We start from the raw sequence: 24129 nt of genomic DNA, 5'->3' as shown, positions 1-24129 counted from the left end.
AAGTGGCAACTACCGCGTGATTTTTGTATCATATCGCGTGATTTGACACTGGAAAAGGCGCTGTAGCTCCCTCGATTGGGCATGAAGAGAAACAACAACGTGACATTCAGAATAGTGGCAGGCTGATTGCCAACGCTTGTATCAATGCAATGAGGATGGCTTGGCACCGGCGCCGGGCTGCTTTGACTAAAATTAAGTGTCCGGGGTGTATTTTTGACAGTGCGCTTTAATTTCTTGTCGCTAGGAGGGCGTTGCGAGTCGCTTGCGGTGTGACCGACTTTTCATGCAGCGTTTTAACAGCGGTTGCAGTCTCTGCACCAACTAACGAAACCCGTGGTTCATGTCAAGGAGGAAACTGTCACCTCTGCTTCGACTGAAACTGCATCATCGTCCAAAACTGGCAAGGACATTAATCCCAGTGCCATCGCTTACCAAAAGAAGCAAACCTTCAAACTGCAGACATAAGCCAGCAGCAGGCTAGCGTACCGCTGCTATTAGCTAAATTGGCTAGGTGAAGAACTTTGTTGACACGCTCCGTTATTAACTCTGGATATCAGTGGTGTTTCAACCCAGTGGTTCCAGTCAAAGCTCCAGTTAGATGTATCCATCGCTGGCTGAATAATACTGTACGGTAGATAGCATGAGGGGATAATGCATTTTGTTGTTGTAAAAGTTAGCTAACATCTAGCCCATTTGCAAGCCATGCTAGGTTTTAACGTGACTCACTGGATGTTAATGAATGTGTCGTATCGCTTCATCGGGTGTTGTCTGGCTGAAACGCTGCTGATGACTCGTATATGACTGAAGAGAAGACTTTGTTTTGTCTTCTGTTACACCGAGGACAAAGAAAAACTGTTTTTATTTCACAAGATTATTGGATTTCTGAGATAATAGTGTCATGGGATCTCTGAAGGCTCTCCAGGAGTGGTGTCGGATACAATGTGAACATTACAACGATGTGGAAATAAAGGACATGTCATCGTCCTTTCGGGACGGTTTAGCATTTTGTGCTATAATACATCGTTACAGACCAGAACTGATGTAAGTACCCAATAGATGTTACATACTAACAAAGGCAATTACGTGAGAATACATATTACAGTAGTTATGTTATAACGATCACGTAGGTTACAACAGTAAACATGCTTAAACAGGACAACGGAGCTGGCTTAAATAGCCATTCTTCAGTTTAGCTTTTTGGGGGGTGACTGCTTTGATGTTGTATTTGAACATGTTTTCAAGTACTGTAATAAGATGATAATTCCTTCAAAATAGGAAGGCATACAGACACAGTAGCTGCATTCATCTAAGCCCTAGATTATTCTGTGATTAGTTTTTTTTTCTTTTTCAAGTACTATGTAAGGCTCCTTTCAACAAATATTTCAGTTTTTCTCTTTTGAATACATTTTAAGTAGCAAGATGTCCAATTCAAACTGTGAATGACCATGTTTGGTTATGATATTAACAGTTGTTAAATAACTTTTGCCAAACACATGTCCGTTATGTTACATTTGTCAACACTCCATAATTTTATAATCATAGCCAAAACACCCTTACAAATATTTGAATGTACATTCTACTGCGAGAAGCCACTGTTCTGTAATTAACTCAGGCGGACAAGCCATGCCCTGTCTGTAACAACACACCCCTCCTCTGGATTTTACACCTACACAGACAGTAGAGAAGCCACAAAAACCCCACTGCAGTATCAGTGTGACTAAAATGACTACAGAAATGATAGGGATGGGGAGGTGATGGAATGCAATTGTTGCTACATAGAGACCAAAATGGAATCTCTGTCACTCACTTTTTAACTTACAGTTGGTATGAAGATAGGTGAATCATTGGATTTGTTTATCGATCACAGTAACAGACAGTGAAAGTCTGACCTTCGTGACTTGTATTGGACATGCATATCTGAGGGAAAGCTGCCCTGTGAGGTACAATGTGGCTCTGTGTAGCTCAGTAGATAGTGCACACTGTTGACAGCATCAAGATCAGTTGTTTGATTCTGTTTGAAACATGTCAAACACCCTTGTTGAGGATGGACTGTGTAAAATCATCCAGTCAATGAAATGTTATATCCCTCCTTTGTCCTGGGGGAAAGGCTGTGCTGTGATGGAATGATTGTAGACCATAAGCGTCTTGCACATGCTGCTAACCTCTCAGGTGGTCCAAACTGTGAGCAAATTGGACAGTGCTTTTGAAGGTAGCATAGCAAAAACTTACTGGACCTGTGACTGAAGGAGAAGCCAGTGAACTGGAATATGTCTGCACACACAGCACAGCATTTTAGCTAAAAGTAAGTCACCAGACAAATCATCAACACCCAGCTTTTTGAGCCCTGTCTCTTCAATTTGTGTCCCAGCATGCAGTCCTCATCAGCGCTCTGTGGGGCTGAAGTGGCCCAGCAGAACTCGCTCTGATCCAGACAGACAGTCCGTCAGGCTAATCTGCAGCTGAGACCTCCGCCTGTCAAACTGAATTTAGCTGTTATGTTTGGTCATTGTTGCGCTGCCCTGGCCTGCACACAGCGGCCAATGTATTCTCATCAGAATACAACACACTGGTGCAGGGGGGGAGACGTTGGTACAGCAAGTTGTCTGATCTGAATTTCAGCCGAGACTTCATTGGATATTGCTTCAAGACATCATCTATGGCCTAGTTGAGCTAAGTGCATTGGACACTGCAGTCAAAGTTACACTGTCCAATGCTATATAGCAAGTTACCATGCAACATAGCAGTGCAAACACTCATATCATTGACTTTATTTTAGTTTTTCTATGTCCTTTCTGTGTTGTCTTACCAATGCACCTGTTTTTGTGCACCTGCTCCTCTATTAAAACTACAGATTGTTACACAATTCAAGCTGCATTTCTAATTATCATGACATAACCAAATCCCAATCCTGCCTTGCACAAACCTTTCCCTTCTGACTGAACCAGATTTAGCTGCTATACCAGCTCACCCAGGTTTTGATCGTTTGTTGATCATTTCAAATGCTTGACAACCAGGACACATACACACACACACACACACACACACATACACAGACACACACACACACACACACACACACACACACACACACACTTGCACACCGTTCCTCAGCAGCTCATCATCCGTGTCAGTGTCGGTTCTGTCAGTATCAATACTTTGAACTTACAACATGTTGAGAAACATTTTAAGTAGTTGCTGTTCCATCTGGCTGTGTGGGTACATCTGTCAGAGCAGGCTTGTTGTGACATGATCTTAACATTATAGCTGCTGCTCGGTGTGTTTGTGACCATGGGAACCAGATTAGAGAGAACAGAGGTCACTTTGTGTTGCTCCAACACGGCGCTCATTCACAAGGTTTTGCCTTCTTGAGACTTCCACATGGTTTCCACAAGCTCTCACTGGGGTCATGGTACATTTTCTACCACACTGTTGTCCTTCTACTACACACTTGTGTCCACTTATGAGCTTAACCATACAACCACTCTTTCCTTCCAGAACACCTCAGACATTTTCCAGTTTTACTGCAGGATGTTTACTGGTGAGAGGCCTGGCTGTAGTTCCTTGCTCCGGGCCTTTCAAAGCAGAGCCTAGTAATTATCAGCCCATCGCTCCTGTTTGATGCAGAAGCTTATTTTCTTTTGTCCTAGCTTTTTTTTTTCACACCAGACATCGTTTGTGGGTGGTTTGGCACACTCACGCCGGGAACACACCGGATGCCGAAGCGCTGCGACGCGCCGCGCAACGAAAATCGCGCCCGAGCCGGAGCACTTTCGTTCACACCAGAAGCGCCTCTGCTCCTCAGCTGTCGTTTACTCACATTTGGAGCTGTTTTTTTTCTTGTGTGTGTGTGTCTGTGCGTGTGTCTGTGTGTCTGTGTCTATGTCTGTGTGTCTGTGTGTATCTTCATCTCTCTCGCGCTCTGTTTAGATACTGACAAATATATAAAAGCACACAAATATAACATCGCATTTGTCAATCGCGGTGTTTTATTTTGAAAATAGTTTTAATTGTGAAAATTGACCGGATTCTCTCGTTGTTTCATGTTTGACTTCCTGCCAGGATCGACGCAATCGCTCGCGGCTCGCGGAAAAAATAGACCAGACGCCGAAACGATCGCTGCAGGGCGCGAGCCGGCCGCGGAGGTGCGCGCCGCGGCGCGTCTGGTGTGAAGGACACAATCGGTTAACATGGGCGCTGAAAGGAAACGGGCTCCGCTCCGCGGCTATTCGCGGCGCTTCAGCGTCCGGTGTGTTCCAGGCGTTAGGGTGGCCGCCTTGCTGCTCACCACTCCTGCCTCTTATGCTGTCAAGCCAATAATAGCTTTTTGATGGTTCATAACATAAGTGGAAATGGGTCAGCAGGCTAAATACAGTTGCACCATGTGTCAGCATGGCGTTGACAGTAACTCCTTTATGGTTGTCTATTTAGTGTTTCTTTCTGTACACTAAATGTTTGGACAGCCTTATTTCAAATGTTTTGATTTTTCACATTTCTTTACCGTCTTGTCCTTCCAGAGACTTCTGCTCGCTCTCTAAGGAGAATGTCTACGAGAATAACCAACTGGTGAGTCAATTTTACAGCTGCTTTTGTGACCTTTAAACCCTTTTGAGCTTTATTTGAATGATTCTTTTATTTTTTTGACAATTTGCTCTTTTTGGGAGTGTTAAATCAGCTCATGAACAGATTTATACCTATGGCTAAGCTTCAGTTCTAGCATTTGTTACCTTTTTATTTGCTCCGTTCAGCCATAAAATTGTGGAACCTAAGGACTTCATGTTGTCATGGTGGGCAGGACTTGAGTATATTTGACTGTCTGTGTGGAGAGAAGTTCTGATGGAGACTGGCGAGGGGAAAGAGGGAGTGAGAGTGTGAGAGGGAGGGAGAGGGAGCCAGAGCATTCTGGGTAATGGAAAAAAAACTCTTGACATAAGCCTGTGGAGAGGCCATGTAAAAAGGATTTGAAGTTCAAAAGTGCTGAATTTGCAGCTTATCATAAGTCAGTGGATTGGAACCAGCCAAGAACTCTTTTTTTAAATCTTATTTACCCCTTTTGGATTTTTCAACAAGTCATAAAGCCAACAGAATGCTGAAGGATGAACTGGGAGTCTCCACAATTTCAGTCTGAGCTAAGCTTTGACATCTCTTCACTGCTGTTTGCATTTTTTATCCAACAGCTTCAGGGAAAGTGAGGCAGTCGTTGGTAGCACTAGAAGAAAAGTCAGTGTTTCGGCTTTCACAGCAGTCGAGTTCATTTTGGTTTTCAAAGATGAAGACACTAATTCAATGTAAGGCCTTAGTCAGGTTTAACTGTTAAGACCCCGTCATACAACATAAACAGTCATCACCATGGCTGGGCCCTCTGCTTTTAATCTGCAGTGTACCAAGGACAGGCTGCACAATACGTTTTCAGATTGGCAGGGTTTGAGACGGCACAAACAACGTTAATGGACGGGGTACGCTATCCATATCATTATGTGTAACCTATGGCAACCACTTCGGCGATGCGCAAGCCAGCTGTAACCGTCATCGTTATTTTTGCAAACTCACATTAAAGTTACTAATACTAATGACTACATTTCAAGCGAGCTACATTTCAGTTCACTAAAGGATGGCAGAGACTTGTTTTTTTTTTTTCGAGGCGGAGGGAGTGGTTGGAAATTTGCATAGTGGGTGGGGACTCTGCAGATTCAGGATTTTTTAATGTGGGAGAAGGAGGAGATGTCTTGGGAGAACTTTTACAAGGTAATTAAACGTATTTTGCAGAAAAAAACATATCAGACACAATTTATTATTTGAAGCAGAGCATTTTATATGCACATACAGCAGATGTGAGTTCCTTAAATGGGTTCATTTTAGGGGCAACTGTAGTTTTAAAGTAGATAAGATGTGGTCCCTCAGCACTACCAGGGAATATCCTATATATTTTGAATATGTATAAAGAACACAGCCTTTCAGGTGGTGAAATTCTCATTATCAGTAGAAATATCTGTTTATCAAAGGGTCAGACCTGAAATTAGCTGAGGTCAGGGGAGGGTCAGAGGGCAGGTAACTCTGACATGCGTTAATCCATTCTGCTGTCAAACACTAGTTTAACAGGCTGTTTGGATAAAGGAGTTTGACTCAAAAGAGAAACGTGATTGGACTAACTGCAAAGAGCAAAATATATGTTTGTGTATAAAAAATGTTTAATCGGGACTGTTCATCAGTATCTGTGTTATATTTCAATTACAAGTCTTTGTAGTGAATCAGTAATACGTTATTAGTTTATAGAGCATTCGTTCTGCGGGTCTGCTGGAAAAGACGTAGTTTGAACTAAAAGACTGAACATTTTTTGCTGTAAACCAGGGGTTATTTCTGCAATGCATTTAATTAGTTCAGGTTTAAATTCCACCTTGGCTGGATTATTTCAGTGTTCTGTGAAGGCCAGCGATTGTTTCCGTGTTGTTACGTAAACTGCTCTTTCATTTCTGCAGTGGAATTTTTCAGCAGTCCTTAAAGGACAAAACATTTCATTATGATCAAATGACTGATGTTTTGGCAGCAGAGATTATTCAGGGCACCACATGTGTGCTGTCTGTAGGCCATGGCAAGCATTTCTCTCTGTTGGACATTTTTGTGTTCTCAGTTTCTGCAGGTTTACCTAGAAAGTAATGTAATGAATAACCAGATTGAGGGTTTAGTTTGAGTAAAACATTTTCACAGAATGCAGTTACTCAACCTCACAAATGGAACAAAACATACTTGCACTCACCCCTGTCTCTCTATTCATACACATTTTCCCATTTACCACACTGTCTACTGTTTCCTTTGCGGTTATTTTATACTATAAAAAACAGTCCAACCCCCCTGAGGAAAATCACTACAACATGCTACAAAAGGTTGAAAAATTCAAGAGTTATCAATGAGAGATTTTTTCTCTCTTTGCCCCATCATAGGCGTTTGAAGTGGCCGAGACACAGCTGGGGATTCCAGCCCTGTTGGACCCAGAAGACATGGTGTCCATGAAAGTTCCTGACCGGCTCAGCATCATCACATACGTCTCCCAGTACTACAACTTCTTCAACAACAAGTCTCAAGGTGGGTGCTATGAATTCAGTTCAACTGAACTTAAAGCAGTGGTAACAAAATACTTTTTATGTCTTGATAATAATGCCGCTTACAGCTTATCTTACCAGATACTGTGTTTTACAGATATATTCATTTGATGATTTAGACTGATGAGAAATCTACATTTAGCGTATTTCTTATCCAATCATAATTTCAGAGACAAAAAAATTGCACAACTGGAAATGGAAAAACACTTAACTATAACTTGTTTGTTTTGCAACAAATTACATATTAGTTTAGTTTATATTATTAACTGATTACTTCCTTTTACACAGCAAACCCGCCGTGCATGAAAAGGCTGAGTTCTGTTGGTCATATTGAGCCAGCCCAGAAAAGGCCTCCGACCCCCCTGGAAGACAAAGTGGTTGAGTCTGAGGTAAGAACAGCACTTGGCACCAGGAGAAATTGCAGTTAAAAACAGGAATGTGCATGTGTTGATGATTAATTTCTTCTATACTCTAGGTCGCACATGAAAACTGCATCACTTGACTACATCATATTTACATGATACTGCATGTTGATTAGCTGTATACAATAAGAACTGTCCTTTTTATGGTGTCCTAATGAGGCCTGGATGAGCTCTCTGAAGGCTTGCATATTTTTCTGGTAGTATATCAGTGTGTATGTTAAGCCTTGGATTATCTAAGTATAATTCTGCATGTGCTCTGTGGGGGTATTAAGTCATCACATCTGTACAATACAAATCCCATCCTGCCATTGCAGTACAACAATACACAATATCCAAGTATTTCATAATTACCACTTCCTTGTATGGGCTTTGTATTGCACAGCAGGGGGAAATAGAAGCAAACGGAGGTAGAGTAATTCTATAAAGATAGCCTCTGTATCCTGTCTCTCTTTTCTTTGCATGCCCTCAACTTCTTTCCTCCATTCCCATACTCCCCTGTACTAGCGTCCTCAATGTCTACCCCCCAACCCCCCTCTTCAGATGGAAATCCATTCCACTCCCTCCTCTTCCTGCTCTTCTTCCTCCTCACATCTGATCCCCCCTCCACTCTCTGGTCCTGAGCCTAAGCAGTAGGATGGGGGTGGGGTGGGGATGGGTTAGGAGGTAAAAGCAAAACAGTTAGGTCAGTCTTTTTTAACCGTCTCTTGTACATAAAATACTAACAGTAGTGCTATCTAACACTGTGTGCCAGGTGTTGGAATATGCCCTTTTCTATCTAACAAAAAGAGTCTAAAAGCAATTTATCAATCCTAAGTATCAATCATATCCGAAATGTGTGATTCCCGGAGCCACTAACACAAGCTATTTGGATTTTTTACTAATATTTTTTAATATGACATACATTTTGTATGAATAAAATGGTGTCTAAAACTGAAACTGAAATGCAGTAATAAACTGTGTGAACCAATCAGCTGTAGATGTTAAATTAGCGAAGTAGATGTAGTAAGCTAAACAGAATGAATAATACACATCTTGAAATCCTGACTCCATGTTTGATCTGCCCCTTCCCCATTACTCTCCATCCTCCCCCCTTTCCCTGATGTCTCCTCCCTGTCCTCTACCTGCGAACAACAACCCGGTCACTTGCACTAGCCAAGCGAGTCCACGCACGCAGTAGTAGGAGTGGTTTCAGGAGTCAAGAGCAGCACGCTCAGCAGCACCTGCGCCGCCTGCCAGAAACACGTCCACCTGGTGCAGAGGTTTCTGGTGGACGGCAAGCTCTACCATCGCAACTGCTTCAGGTGAAAACTACAGCTACAGTCTACCTGGGCGTTATACAGACATTTCCAGTTGATGGTGCTATGGAGCCCTAACATGGTTCTCTTGTTTGAGTTTTATAAAGTTATAATTCTTTAGATTTTAGTCCTAGATGATTTGGCTACTCCCATGATAACTTTGGGTAACGGCAACTGTGATTTACTACGCTTTACCTAAAAGGGACTATTTAATCTACTTAACCTATTCTTAAGTTGAAAGAGTCCTTTTTTCCTTTCTGCCGTTACCAGAACTACCCATGTTTCACAAGCTTATCCTTTTGATGTGACTTAGCAGCTTTTTCAGTGTGCATTATCAGCACATGCAGGCATCATATCCTGTTAATTTCTTATACGTAGGTAAGCAACTTTGATAGCTTATAGTGGGCAAGCAATTTACAGAAGTAATTAGTATAAATGCATCTTTTGCCATAAAACTCTAGATATTTATAAAAAAAATCTTATCCAAAGGATTATAATTATATATATATATATATATAATTATATATAATATAATTTTAAAGATTTGTAAAAATAAATAAATACAATATATTACACTGCGTACTACTTTAACAGATTTGTAATCTTTTGTGCCTTTTTATATCTTCACAATCTGTGATTGCTGGAACTTAATGTCCTTCTGTGTCATTGTTGTCTCAGGTGCACAGAGTGTCACAGCACTTTGCTTCCCGGATCCTACAAATTAGGAACTGACTCTGGGGTGTTGGTTTGTACACACCATCTTGCAAGGAGTGCTTTAGCCAATCAGAATGGCCGGCCTGATCTTACCAATAGACCAGTGGTGGTTCAGTCTGCCAGAGTTGGTCGCAGCACAGTTCCTCACGCCTCGCCTTCTGAGCGTAACCAGGCTTCTCCGGTAAGGGGAGCAAGCAATGCTGACATGCCTCCGAATGACACTGTCACAGTCACAGCTGCTGGTGCCACAACAGATAAAGAAGCTGCTTTGGAAAAAGCAAAAGAGGTGGAGGGTGTTGGAGAGACAGAGAAGATGCAACGGTCTTCTTCTCCTCCCAACCCTTTTGATGAGAGTGATGAAGAAGAGGAAGAGGAGGAAAAAGAGGAAAATACTGAAACTCTAGCCAAATTAACAACTAATGGGGACCTGCCTTCTACACCCGTTAGTCATGATGAAGCTGCCAGTCGGCCGGTACCGGCACCCCGCAGGGTTTCTGAACCCGCCCCTCCTCCTCGTCCTGCCCCTCGGGTGCGGCTGCCCCGAACAGGAGACGGCCTTACAGTCGGTGCGTGCTCACTCCAGAATATTAATGATAATAGATGTAAAAAGGATCTGTTGATAATCATCCTCACATTTCAATTAAATTAACAGGTGAAAACCAGAAGCCCCCAACTCCTCCAAAACCTCGAGAGAGATCACGGTCTCCTGGAAGGTAGCTGAGTTTCTTTTAAGTGCCTCTTTTTCCATCCATTACCACCATTTCATCAACCTTAATCATATTGTCAGTCTTTTTTATGTTTACAGCATGTTCTGTAGTTGTTTACACCTTCATGCCCCCGTTTGGCTGCATTTTGTTGTCTTCCCCTCTTGTGACTCCTTCATCCCTGTCTGTGTATCTCACTGTCCAGCCTGTCCAGTGGCACCCATAAACCCAAAGACCCACCTTGGCTCGCCCTGGTCCAATCAGAACCCAAGAAGAAGAAAGCCCCTGCCCCTCCCCCTGCCGGACTGGCAACACCTCCCAACACAGGCTCTATTTCCTCTCTTAAAGGAGAGGGCTCGAGACCAAGCACACCCCCTCTGCCCTCCAACCCATTTGATGATGATGATGATGATGAAAATAACGAGGTTGAGGAGGAAGAGGGGGCTGAAGGAGACGCAATACCAGCCACAGTTGTGGCTAGTCACCCATGGTACAGCATCACTCATGCAGCTGACACCGGAGGTACAGAAACCCCCCCTAGTGGAGGAAGCTCATCCCGCTCTGCCAGCCCCGGGAGCTCCAAGAGCAAGAAACGGCCGGCACCTCGAGCTCCCCGGCCTCCTGCAGGAAACCAAGGTCAGTTTGATAGAATCACATTTTGCACCATCAAACTGTTCCCTCATTGCAGTATAGGGTATCTACCAAGCAGTTTGTTTTATACAGATGCCAGTCCAGAAAATTTAATTTTAAGCCTAATTTTTTCCCTATGCTTTTATCAAAGCTACACCATATGTAAACATGATGCAGTCAAATATTTAATCATGCAACAGGAAAATAAACTTCAACAGTGAACCTGCATGCATTTGCTTGAGTTTGAGTAGAAATATGTTGGTTTGATCTGATCTGTAAAAGTTTTCTCAATTAACTCTATTGCTTTGCAAAATGTATTGTGGCCTTTGTGGTTTTGAGACTGTGTGTCTCTTGTGGTTTTCTCTCTGATGTAATGCTGATGGAGTTTCGGATTTTGACAGCTCTGCAATTAGTCAGCTACACCTTTTGATCTTTTGGGCTCAGGGTGTTTCTACAACCCTCTGTCCTCCGCTGCACTAGCAGTCCTGTGGTCCACCAGACCATTCATATCTACTGAGTTAATCATTGTGTTCCTGTTTACAACAATGCACCAGACATCTTTTGATATATTATTTTGGCAGTCTCTGGTTTTAGTCTCAACAGTAGTCTTTATCACTGAAAGTGCTGCTTCCTCTTTCTCTCTGACAGGTCCTAGTGTTGACAATAACACAACTGCAAATGTCACACCTAGTATCTGCTTCACACCCCTTACTTTCTCTTTTGCACATGAAGTAAAAAAGGTTCCAGCATTGATGTACAGTTTATGTAAAGGGCTCCAACAAACAGACTCCCTCAAATTTAAATGACTTGACCACAGTTGAATTGGACATGGAAGTTGTAAAACAAAAGCAGAATGACAGTGTGATGTGTTTTTATACATGTTGATCGTTTATTTTCTCATCCCTTCTCAATTAACTCCCAATTACTTTTTCCTGTTTCTTTTCTGCTCGCTTTGCCCTTTGTTTTTTTTGCTAAATCTTTCCCCTTCAGTTCTCTCTCACTCTCAGCCCTCCTCTTGCTCCCCCTCTCCAGCTCTCAGCACAGAGAGTCTGTCCTCTGGCTCAGACTACAGCTCGTCCCAGCCTCCATTGAGTGGCATTGCCAGCAGCGACCAGCAACATGCCTTCACCAAAAGCGTCTCAGAGCCTTCCATCTCTTCGCCATGCAACTCTACAGCCGCTTCTTCCTCCTCAAATGAACGTCTGCCTCTGCCCTCCCCAAGCACTTCTCCCATGCCATCAAATGCCAGCTCAGCACCAGCCACCCCACAGACCAGTCGCAGTTCAACCAAAGGGTCAGGAGCTCCTCCTCCACGACCCCACACAACCCCCAGCCCATTGGCCTCAGGAGCCAGTCCATCACACAATAAGGTAATGGGACCACCAACAAATAAAGGACTATGAACTTAAACACTCTGCACATTGTTAACCAGCTGTCTTCTCATTTTAGCGGATCTGTAAGGAGAACCCTTTCAACAGGAAAGCTTCTCCTTCCCCTGCTAAATCCAAAACCAGACCACCAAGAGGCCCTCGACCTGCCAGACCCCCGGCCCCCGGCCATGGCTTCCCTCTTATCAAACGCAAGGTACAAACACTAAAGACAGCATGTATGGTATCCTTCACCATAGAATAAAAACATAGAATGGATTTTTCCAATTCTGTGTCAAACATAGAAGAAATATTCAAATGATCCAAACATCCGTCCAGGTGCAGTCAGATCAGTACATCCCAGTAGAGGACATCCATGGGGAGATGGGTCAGCTGGAGAAGCAGCTGGATGAGCTGGAGCAGAGGGGAGTGGAGCTGGAGAAGAAGCTGAGAGACAACCCCAATGGTAACACATCTCAGTCACATCAGTATTTATAATGGAGTTTCTTAAATTAGATAGATAAATAGATGCCTGTAAAATATTGCAAAGACATGAATCGTCTCCACATGCAGTGCATAATAGTTAGGTTCACTATAGTCCAAATTATTACACGCCTGTGTTAAATACCTTGATTCTTGATAACAGACCGTTGCTATGAAGAACAGACCGTTGCTAGGGATGCACCTCTAATCAAACAATCTGGAGGACTAACTGTAATCATATTAAGACACTGAAAAAGTTTGTTTACAGAGGGGGGGGAGGGGGGGGGGGGATAGATGAAAGCAGCGGAGAGAAAGCAACAAAGGTTAAACAATGGAAAAAACGGTTGGCTACAACAAGGGCAGAAATCCCTAGAAAAGTACATAATAATAAAATCATACAAATATATCTCTTTGTTCCCCTTTTTTTTGTTTTCAGATGAGGATGAGGAGCACCTGTTGGTGGACTGGTTCACTCTGATCCACGAGAAACATCTTTTAGTACGACGAGAAGCTGAGCTGGTCTACACGTAAGTGTCCGATTGCAGCAGGAACCCCAAGAGTTTAGTGTCCATTAGTAATTTTTTCAATAACAGAAGTTGCACCTTCACACCTCTGTGAGCTCTGAGCTCTTGGTAAATTAATGCCTTTAAGGAGAAAGGAGATTCCTGAAGTAGTAGCAATTTCTGTTACCGTTGATATTGACTTGTAGTTATTTTTAACATCAAAGCAGTATCATAATGTTTATAGAAATGTGTCTGCAGTCATATGCTCTTCTCTAGTCATATACTTTGCAAACTCACACACACATTATTACATATGTGGAGCCTCATTTTTTCAGAAAACCTGCATGTAGACTTAATTTGAGTTGTGGTTATTCATGGACGGCTTATTCAGTGTAGCCCAGTTCCTGTGCTTGAAGCATGGATAGTTATTTATGGAGTTTTATTTTTTCTAACAGCCTTTTTATTTTTGGGCTCATTATGTTTTCTTTAGGTCAAGACTTTTATAAAAAGACATAAAAGTACAAAAGTATATTGGATGTCACTAGTGTGTAATGCAGTCATTTTATTGTTGCTCTTTGCAGAGCGAAGCAGCAGAACCTGGAAGAAAGACAGGCAGACGTGGAGTATGAGCTGAGGTGTCTTCTCAACAAACCAGGTGAGTTGGGCCTTTTTCATGTAAATAAAAAACTTAAACCAAGAGCAATATGACCTAATATTTATAGCATATACATAGTTTTTATTTAGGTGATTGTATTATGTCAGGGTATTAATTTGGTCAAAACCAAACCATAGCTAGAATCATTTTCTGAATGCCAGTTAGATTTTTTTTTTTTTTTTAATATACACTTAATAGACACTTAACGACCAAATTCTGCATAAAAGGGCTGTGCATACCACACTTAAAACTTAAATCCAGTTTACAAGGCAAAATAATGCTATCCACACTACACCTGTACGTCTACAGTCAAGTTATAAATATTAAAGAACCACAATAGGTTTTCATCTTTTACAAAACAAACTGTATTTGAACATGCACTTAAATTCCCCCAGTAGTACTTGCTGTATGTACACTGCTCAGACCTGCATTACAGTGATTCCCTGACAGGATATTTAATGGATTAATAGGATGCAAATGTATGTAAATACTTACTGATGCTCTACTGTAGCCTCAGATATTCAACCAAATGAATACAAACCGATATGAATACAATGAAAACCAACATGAAATGATTTATCATCACCCTTTCCTTCCTCAGAGAAAGACTGGACGGAGGAGGACAAGAGTCGGGAGCAAGAGCTAATGGCTGAGCTGGTTACTATCATTGAACAGCGAAACCAAATTGTCAACAACATGGACCAGGACAGACAGAGGTTATTATAAGGAGTGGGAGTTAACTGTGTTTTTATCATTATTATTTTGCAACTACTAACAGTCATTCTGTAACAGGGAAGAAGAGGAGGATAAACTTATGGAAGCCATGTTGAAGAAAAAAGGTAGGATACAGATTAAGCCCCATTTGTAGCTGGTTAAAGATTCTTTAGATAAAAGCTTCTTTAAGCATAATATTTAAATGATGCGTCCCACTCTTCCTCACTTTCTTCATTTTGCTGATTTTAGAATGTCAATCTTAACATAATTTTCTTTATCATTTTCATCCTCATCAGACTTCCATAAAGATCCAGAGCCTGAGCAGCAGAAGAAAAAAAGCGCAAAGTTCAAACCAATTAAGGTGCTCAAGAGGCTGAGCCATAAAGGAGAACCAGGCAAGAGCCACAGCCCCCGCAAGGAAAAGTCCCCATAGAAAGGACACGTTCTCCTCTGAGAGGATATGAGACTTTTTTAACAAGATTAGGGAAAATAAAAAAGGATGTGAGGAAAGAAACACATCAGGTCAAGAAGATGGTGTCTTCATTAACTGTGTCATTAATTACTTGAAGTGCAACCCAGAGTCCACTTCCTCCCTCACATCTGACTCACTTCAATGACTATTTAATTCGCCATTGTGTGTTTTTAAACAGACGGTATGACAAGACGAATACTTTAAGAGCAGACATGTTTGTTCACTGGCCTTTCAAGTAAGCAGAGTACGAAGTGAATTAATGCGCTGATTTGTTGCTTTACTATCCTTGCATATCACAGCGTCTCTGTCCTGTAGGCCTTTTATCAAAGTTCAGCAAAGGAGTGATTTATCACTTCACATGAGATGAAGTCAGTTGGATGTAAGATGATGCCTGATAGCTTTTAATATGTTTTTACTGTGCTCCTGACTTGCACTCCTTGAATAACCGTCTCCTCATTGATTCCAAAGGTCAGTAGTTTGATATCTGAAGCCCCTTATACACTGCCATTTCATGGCAGGATTATTACGCCTCTGTTACGTTCCGTCTTCTATGTATAACACACAGAGGCAGAATGGTGGGGCGAAGTTGTTCTATCCCTGTAAACAGCAGAGCCGGCAGGGCGGAACAGCGCCGTATGTGTGAAGCACGTGCTGTTTGTTTACACCTCGATCACGTTTTGCTTCCGCAACGCTGGAACGCTATGTAAAAACACACTGGGGTGGCTTTATGCCGGCATGCTTGGTTCAATGTAAAATGTCAAACCCACGATCACGGGGCTTCGGTGGTGGAACCGCAGTGTAAAAAGGGCTTGAGATAGTTTCATGTCATTTCTGGTTGGGGACTGTGGTACTAGTGCAACATCTACCCTTAAAACATGCGATCAACGATTGATACCTAAGCGCAGAAGACTCAAACTCTGATGGATTAGAAAATGTACGGTCTGGAGGAGAGCATTGAAAGTATTAAATTATCCACATGAAAGGTCACACATGCAATAATGAATATTACAGAAGTCAAACATACAGTATTTTAACAGCTGTAGCAAAGCACCAGTTTATAACCATTTTAACCATTGGGGAACACCTGAATATGCAATCATTAATTTATTTTACTCTGCCTTTCTGTACGTTTCCATGTTTTGCCTTAAGTGTATAGAAAAATAACATGTTAATATTGTCTGAACAAGTGCCATTTATTTAATTGCATATGTGGATGAGCATTATTTGTTCAAGCTAATGTAAATGTCAAAATGTGTACTCATTCTGTTCCTGTTACATCATTTACATTGTCCTTTTGTCCTCCATTTTAAATGGCATTCTGTCATGTGTTTCTGCTCTGTGCCTGCCTGTCCTTTTGTCCAGCTGAAACCAAGGGCTTCTGTAGCGCCACATTTCATGTCAGCTTAACAAACCTATAACTACAGCACGACTTCAAAAAATACTGACACTGGAAGGCAGAGAAATAAAATAACTTAATGCAACAAGTTAACGTGTTCTGTTAATTTAATGCTTTCACTGCCTGACATCACAGTTGTTTTTACTGCTGTGCTGTCAAACATGTACCGTTTATACAGTTGTTATGTTGCAGCTGGTTTAACTACCACCTCACTGAAGTTCTATTGTTTGCACCTTATTTCCAACTAATTTCAGCATGGTCAGGCAGTTTTGATCATCTGTTCTGCATCCTCTTCTTTCCTCTGAGACGTCATGGCATCCTTCTGGGGACTGCGTGCCTTGTCCAAAACCTCCAGTTCTCGAATTCTCTGTTTTTGAAGTCACAGCACAGGATACATATAACAGAGAAAAAATCCGACACCTTATTTCTACGTTTGTAAGGAATCTAAACCTAAATGCCCGAACACAGACTGAAGCCAACAGCATCAGAACATTACACTGAGCATACATTGTGATTCAATCATGTTCAAAAAATTTAAACAAACCTCCTCAAAACTCAGGACTGAATTAAACAAATTGGCCAACATGTAAACCAATGTGTATTTACCTGCGATATCTCAGTGTTGATGATGTTGATGTACTGCTTCTCCTGGCCCAGAGAGACCATATCAGCCAGAAACTGTTTTCTTTCCTCTATCTCATGCAGCACTACAAAAGAAACAAACAGATTATTATTTGATTTTTTCAAGGTGCACTGACTATTTTTAGCCTAAAAAACAAAACATCTTTATTTAAATGTGGAGTGTTCACGTTTACTTGAAACTAATTTGTTACTTTGAAGGCAACCTTACCTTCCTGATACTGGTCTCTTTCCTCTGGGTTTTGACAAGCAGGAACTTTTTGGAGCAATTCAGCTTTGGGCTCTTCTTGTCCTGTAGCCAAAATATTCTGAAGCTTCCTTTTCTCTTTCTCTAAGTCTCCTTGGGGTACATGGTGAAAAAAACAAGGTAAAAGAAGGCTGAATGTATCTCAAAATAAAGAAAATATCACAAATGGTTGCCCAAATTACATTGTAATTGATGGCAATAGGGGCTTATAAAGCTTCAAAACCATACTTGTAGGACCAGGACGGAATTTTTCTCTTGTGTAGCTGTTCCCAGAACGACAAGATTCAGCACTGCGCCTCCGAGGCTTGCCAGGGAAGCACTTTGGGACAGATCTACAGGTTTTAGGCCGAGGAGGGGAAGCTGAAGATGTGGGGTCAGAAGTCAGTGGTAGAGCAACTCCATCTGTGGAGAAAGTAGAAAAATAGAAATTGTAGTAATGTTAAATGTTCATAGTAGTGTGTTGAGGGAGAAGTGTGCCTGCAAAGTTCCTTTAAAGCCCATTACGTAACTTTATTTGTGCGCTGCATAGGTGAGGTCAACTGAAAGTATAATGTAAGGGCAGGAAACACCAGAAGGTCACTATTATCATTCTACCTTTAAGATGAAATGATTCAAATTATTCTACATTGCAAAACAATCTAGTGAATGTTTTATTACGTTAATATTTTAACTATACATACTGTATATCTATATTTTATGTCAGTGTATAATGAAGTACAATCACTCAAATGATCGCTATACTTAATCCCCCAACATCTTATCCAAAGGTCTCAAACTTACTCTGGAGGCATTCGTTGATCTTTTTTCGCTGCAGGTTGTTGAGCCTTGATTCCTGCATCATCACTAAGCACCAGGAAAGAGAATAATTAACATTGTAAAGCTTACACAGTGATAAACAAACACACAACTGTAAGGTATCTATAAAGACAAACATCCTCAACCCCATTTATTGTGTTTCCCATTAATATGACAAAAACAAGCACATTATCTCACATCTTAGCATATCCTGGGTCTCTTTGCTGTACTGGGTGGCTCTTGGGTTGTTCCAGAATCCCCTGCCAACTCTAGTCTGCGAGGAGGCCTCCATCTGCAACCACAGAGACACACAATAGACAATCCTCAGTCTCTCGAAATCAAAATCAATGTTTTCTCGGTTATATGAAAAGCTACTGCTTAGTTAAATGTATAAGTGTGCACAAATTATAAGACAGGTGGTGGTGATTATTTTAAAGACAGAGCTTCTCCGACAAAAATAATTGACTGTTAACTCCAGTCGACAGTATGACAGCCGCTGTCAAACCGCTGACAAATTTAAACAGGATGTAGGGAGATTTCTGATAAATAGATATGAACATTGACGTTCCAAATCCCCAACATGGCACTATGTACGCTCGCTGAAATGGTGTTTAGCTATATGAGATACATTTGTGCCCTTGCTGCTAGGTGGCTAACTTTAATAATACGATTCGAATGTCAGAAGGGTAGGAAGTTTACTTTACATGACAAGAGAGGATGTCACATGACAAAAAACATACAAACATAGAACTTACTCAAACACTTCCTTTCTTATCAGAAGTCCTCCGTAAACACTTAAAGTTAGCCTTTGCTAATTTCGGTTGTTAAACTCCTGTGTGGACAGCAGCGTCTCTATGTTGCTATAGCAACACAGTAGCAGAATAATTGTTTTTTGTTTTTTTTTCTAAATTCTGGTGTTTTTTTTATTATTATTATTACGTGTCAGCTTCATACCAACAACTTCTTAACACTTTATATTTGACGGGGACTTATTTCAAATTTATTTTCAAAACCCAGCGGCACATGGCCAACATCTGACCACCAGATGGAGACAAAGGCAGGTAGTCTTCTTTGTACTGATTCCTACATGAAGTACTGTTGATAATGTGCAAAAATAATGAAGAGTTCATTACACATATAGAACCAGGTAATTTTTTCAAGACAAGCTTTGGTTTAGACATAATATTAAAGGTAATTTTTTATATATGTTAATACCAAATTAAAAAAAATAAAACAACATACATGTACTATAATGTTTCTTATTAATGGTTATTTTTGCTAACAACTACAAGGGTCCACTTTTCCCATTGGATTCATTATAAATTGATGTCATATCACTAAGCCCAAACAGGATATTACAAGAAAAAATATTTAAATAATTTATGTATGAAAAGACAGTGCTCACATTGAACATAAAAGTATAAAAACCCAGGACAGAGAAGATTGAGTCTCCTATTTAGGTTGGTGAAGCTCTGTATCGATTGCCTGAGAATCTCAATTTTTCACGTTTTTAAAATGTTTTCTGAAAAAGACCTACAGTTTTCAGTCCTTGGAGTGTAATTCTTGCGTAGTCTTCACTTTGGGGGAAAGAGTCTTTATCAGTGGTGGGCAAGTCATCGGGGATCAGCAGCAGTCAGTATCCATTATCTGTAAGAAGACAGCAGCCTGCCTCTGACCCACGTCAACAGATAAACAGCAGCCAGAATATAATCACCTTCAACACAGGTCTTCTCAGAAGTCAGAGCCACATGTCCGCACTGGGAAGACAAAGGCCAACCTGTGAATGTGTGTGTGGAGCGGGTAAAAATATTAGAAGTATTGGCTCAATAAAAGCAGATTAGGTTTTAATTTCAGACTTTAAAAAAGGAATCATGATTTGTGTGGCATGTTAATAATGCCTTAGAAATCTGCTTTTGTGCAGATCTCTGTCACATACAAAGTAAACTGTAACAGCACTTACTGTTCTGTCATCCTTAATTTTCTTCAATTTAATCTTTTGAATCTGATTTTATCTTATTTTATTCTATTTTAACTTTTCCTTTAAGCATTTCTTTCTTTTATTCTGTATGTCAGTATGTGCTTTCAATTACCTCAGTATAGATACACTGCAGCTTTGCAGTGAGAAATTAGAAACAGCAGTTATTTCAAGTTTGTTTATTTTTGAATCTATATCATTGTGTGATTTTACATTGCAACACTTCAATGTCGGCAAGATCTTTGGTACGATTTGGTTTGAAATAATTTGGTAAATAACTGTAAAATTACTGATGAACTAAATGAACAACAAAAGTTTCTGCACCTCTCTGAGATACGTTTCAGTGAATATTGAAGCTTATTTATTCAAAAACTTCTTGCCATTTATAAGATACAGGGAACACTGATTCAGTAAAGAACTACACTGAAAAGATTAGCTGGGATTTTATCTTAGCATTACATTTATATCGAGGTATGAGTCTGGATATAGAGGGGATGAATTCATGAAGATAATGTGGGAACATCAGCTAAATAGTTTTTTTCAGAGATGATTTTTCGCTCTGAAACCCACAAAACAGGAAGGCAGTGAGTTTGAGGTGAGATATCAGACTTTGTTAGAGATTGTAAATGAACAATCTTTAAGGGACAAATAGAAGGAGCCAGCTAAGTAACTCATACTTTCGCTCCACCTCCTAACGGTCAAAACCTACATGAAAAAGAGAGATTTGAAGTTAGACTCGCAGCTGACAGAGATAGACAAGAGAGAGGAGGGAGAGATAGCGGGGGAGGTATGGAGAAAAGGAGACAGTTTTAAGAACCTGTTTCTGTGGCCTTGTCGCGCTCAGTGGACAGGAGAGTGGCCTGATGAGCTGGGGTTTGACTTTCTGTTAGCTGGGCATAAGATGGTTATGTAAAAATAAAGACGACAGGAGAGCCAATCGAAAAGAGAAACTTCACCCTTGTTGCTGCCACTGTCCTAAGACGTCATTTCAAAGCGCTTGATGGCTGTTACTCAGGCTGTGCTGCCTTCCTTCAGCTCCTTCTCCAACCTTGCTCACTCCAGCGACAGTATGAAAGTAAGTAAGGTTCAACCTCAGTTGTTTGATTCTTTCACAGTGACAGAAACAAAATAGATTTTAAAGTGTATATTGATGACCTATTGTCATTGAAAGCTGGATTGCTGGAAGCAAAGCATCAGATCTAATTCAATATTTAAAAAATGTCTTTATTATTTTTAAATATTGCTGATTATTTGTGCAGTTCAGTCTTGTACTACAATGCTGAACTGCTTTTTCCCTATAACTATCATATCCATACAACATTACACCTGTTTTTTATATTAGTCTTGTATGTTGACCTTGTATTTAAGAGTTAAGGAAACAGACTTCCGCAGTATTGTTATTCGGGTGTATCAGAGAGTGGTTTCATATGCTGTTTAAGAAGCAGTTAGCACAAGTTAAAAACAGTTTTGCATTGACATTTGCTAAATCAGCAGAACAAACTTACACTTTTGTATTAAAGTATCACTTTAAAGATTGTAAGAAATCATGCTCTTAATAATCTGAGTTCTCAAGATCTAAAATCTAACAAATAGTACAGTTACATGAGATAACTAAGATAATAAAATATATATATATTTATTGATTGATTGATTGATTGATTGATTGATTGATTGATCGAAAGTGTTTTTAGTTATTTGTATGGATGCACTTCAAATAGTTGCTGAACTGTTGCTCTTTTCTCTTAAGGACGTTTCTTCGTCAAAAATGTTATGGAAGTCCTAATCTGAAAAAGGTCTGCAGGGAGTAAGATACAAAGGCATTGTACTGATTCATTTATTGTCTTAAAGGACAGGTTTATTTTTTTAAGTCTGTCCGACATGCCCACATGTACGGTGAAAGCGTTATTGGTCACTCTAATTTTTCCTGCTGTCCACACTCCCCGCAGAGAACCCCTTCCTAAAGCAGTTACCTCAGTAATGGGGATCCATAGCACTTGTTTTGCGTGTCTAACTGACTCTAATATAAGCCTTTAGCAGTCTGACTTTGACAAATCATGTATGCATCTTTTAAAGTTGCAGTATTTTGAGGACAAAGTTCGGCACAGAAGGCTGAAGCCTCGTGGCAGCTACAGCTGAACTCTGGAATATATCTTTTACACAGAAGGACCGTGGATTTTGTGCATCATAATTATTGGACATGTGTTAAAAACTATTAAAGCAACAATAAAGACTTGTTCAACATACATGTAGTATTGTGTTTTGAGATGCATAAAATATAATTAATAAAAAATAATTTGTATCCTTCTCTGAACAAAGCACTGTGCAGGTATTACTTTTCAAAGACAGTTGTTCCTATGTGACCATCACTTCTCAATGCTCTCCAACATCACCCAGGTGTGGAAGTCTGAAGGTGGCTCTCTTCCTCTGGCCTCCGTGAGCAACAAAGTGTCAACAAGCAGCTCTGAGCAGCTGCAGGTCTCTCAACAAATGACAGAGGAGCTCCTGGACGATGATAGCCAAGCATCCTGGGACATTGAGTTCCTGCTGTCTGATTGGACCAGCCCATCGCCGGACCTCAACCCCTCTCTGGACAACAGCGATCAACAGCTCCCACAGTTAGACCCAAACCGAGCGTACACAGAGGCAGCCATGTTTAAGGACCAACCAGGACAGGATCTGCAGATGAACTGTGGCGGCCTCATGGCGGAGCTCCTGTCCCCGGCTGACATCACAGCGGCGGTCCAGCCCGAGCTGTACCACCATGGTTATAATAACGACCAGACAGGTCTGACTGCATTTCCCAGTGTACCCACTGTAGATCAGTTTTGCTACTCCCAAGGCGGCAGTGTGGAGAGGCACAGTAGAGGAAGCCTCAGCAAAGTCTCATCATGTGACTTTAACCATTACTATCCTCTGCCATCCATGGTGACCTTACCCGACAGCAGGTTCATACCACCTCAGGCTGTGACCTCTGACCCTCGACACTACAGCTACATGCCTCACTTTAACCACAATGCCACCCTTTTCTGTGACTACACCCACTGCCAGACCACTGGTCACCTGCCCCTTCACCAGCAGCCCCTGTTGATTGGACCACAGCTGCCCCCTGGTGGCATTGAGGGGAAGCGTGGAAGAAGGCCTACAGGGAAAAAGAGGCCCGCCATCCACAGCTGTGACTACCCCGGCTGCAGCAAGACCTACACCAAGAGCTCGCACCTCAAGGCTCACCTCCGCACCCACACAGGTACAACACAACAACCACAGAATCAACAATAAAGCCTGTTTCAAGATAATTTAATCTATTTGCATGGTAAATACCATCTGTTTTATTCTTTCCACTTCAGGGGAGAAGCCTTACCACTGTTCCTGGGAGGGCTGCAGCTGGAAGTTTGCTCGCTCAGATGAGCTGACGCGTCACTACCGCAAGCACACAGGCCAAAAACCATACCAGTGTCTGCTGTGTCAGAGGGCCTTCTCCCGCTCCGACCACCTGGCTCTGCACATGAAGAGACACACCTGACGCTCACAAACATACATACACGCAGAAAATCCATTGACATTTGAAGAATGAAATGTAAGGTAGAAGGTAAAAAGGTAGAAGACTTATGATGACCTTGATATTCTTTAAAGTTAGATTTAACTCTAATTCTGACCCAAAAAACTGAAAAGTTGTATTTAGGACCCAGTGTCATTGGACAATAACCACACATGTTTATAATACAGGCCCGCATGTTGAAAACACAAGCACTGGTGTTCCTTAAGCATACCAGCTTTTTGAGGGCCTCAAAAAAATCTAACTGGTGAACCACTTGGTGAAAACACATTTGTTATGTAAATTTAGCAAGCTTTCAGCTATAAGACTGTACACACTATGGGCATGTAGACAGCAAAAATAAACACTAATAAAATGCCTACTAAAATGTGTATAATATGGGTTATAATACATTATACAGTACTATATCCTGTAGGATCTCATGACATGAACAAAGTCATGACTGCTTTGCAATAATGCTAATCACTGCCT

At 41.2% G+C, this 24129-nt stretch overlaps 3 protein-coding genes across 4 annotated transcripts; 2 read left to right on the top strand and 1 right to left on the bottom strand.

The window, feature by feature from the left end:
* Positions 1–136: 136 nt before the first annotated feature.
* Positions 137–17825, top strand: micall1a (MICAL-like 1a). 2 transcript variants are annotated; one of them, XM_069665797.1, is made up of 16 exons: positions 137–1041; positions 4515–4563; positions 6936–7077; positions 7383–7483; positions 8669–8817; positions 9490–10091; positions 10178–10238; positions 10435–10865; positions 11892–12229; positions 12309–12443; positions 12566–12692; positions 13146–13236; positions 13794–13867; positions 14469–14583; positions 14660–14706; positions 14878–17825. In XM_069665797.1, the coding sequence occupies exons 1-16, from the start codon at positions 899–901 to the stop codon at positions 15012–15014; spliced, it is 2742 nt and encodes a 913-aa protein (XP_069521898.1). In that variant the 5' UTR covers positions 137–898; the 3' UTR covers positions 15015–17825. The 2 variants fall into 2 exon arrangements, with proteins under 2 accessions (XP_069521898.1, XP_069521897.1); XM_069665796.1 differs by having other exon boundaries at positions 11850–12229.
* Positions 16621–18422, bottom strand: cunh22orf23 (chromosome unknown C22orf23 homolog). The gene is made up of 6 exons (XM_069665799.1): positions 18329–18422; positions 18116–18178; positions 17564–17737; positions 17300–17428; positions 17056–17156; positions 16621–16816 (listed from the first exon to the last, which is right to left on the bottom strand). Exons 1-6 carry the CDS (start codon positions 18420–18422, stop codon positions 16709–16711), a joined length of 669 nt encoding a protein of 222 aa, XP_069521900.1. The 3' UTR covers positions 16621–16708.
* A 2683-nt stretch (positions 18423–21105) lies between these two features.
* On the top strand, positions 21106–23625 carry klf1 (Kruppel like factor 1 (erythroid)). Its single transcript, XM_069665798.1, has 3 exons — positions 21106–21180; positions 22500–23349; positions 23450–23625. The coding sequence occupies exons 1-3, from the start codon at positions 21106–21108 to the stop codon at positions 23623–23625; spliced, it is 1101 nt and encodes a 366-aa protein (XP_069521899.1).
* The last annotated feature ends 504 nt before the right edge of the window (positions 23626–24129 follow it).

This window comes from Semicossyphus pulcher, unplaced genomic scaffold, assembly GCF_022749685.1.
Source record: "Semicossyphus pulcher isolate SPU_LCO1_2020_fin unplaced genomic scaffold, fSemPul1.0.p SCAF_17, whole genome shotgun sequence".
In the NCBI taxonomy this organism is placed as follows: Eukaryota; Metazoa; Chordata; class Actinopteri; order Labriformes; family Labridae; genus Semicossyphus; species Semicossyphus pulcher.
Note: the sequence above shows the minus strand (reverse complement) of the source record. Positions and strands in the feature narration are given on the sequence as shown.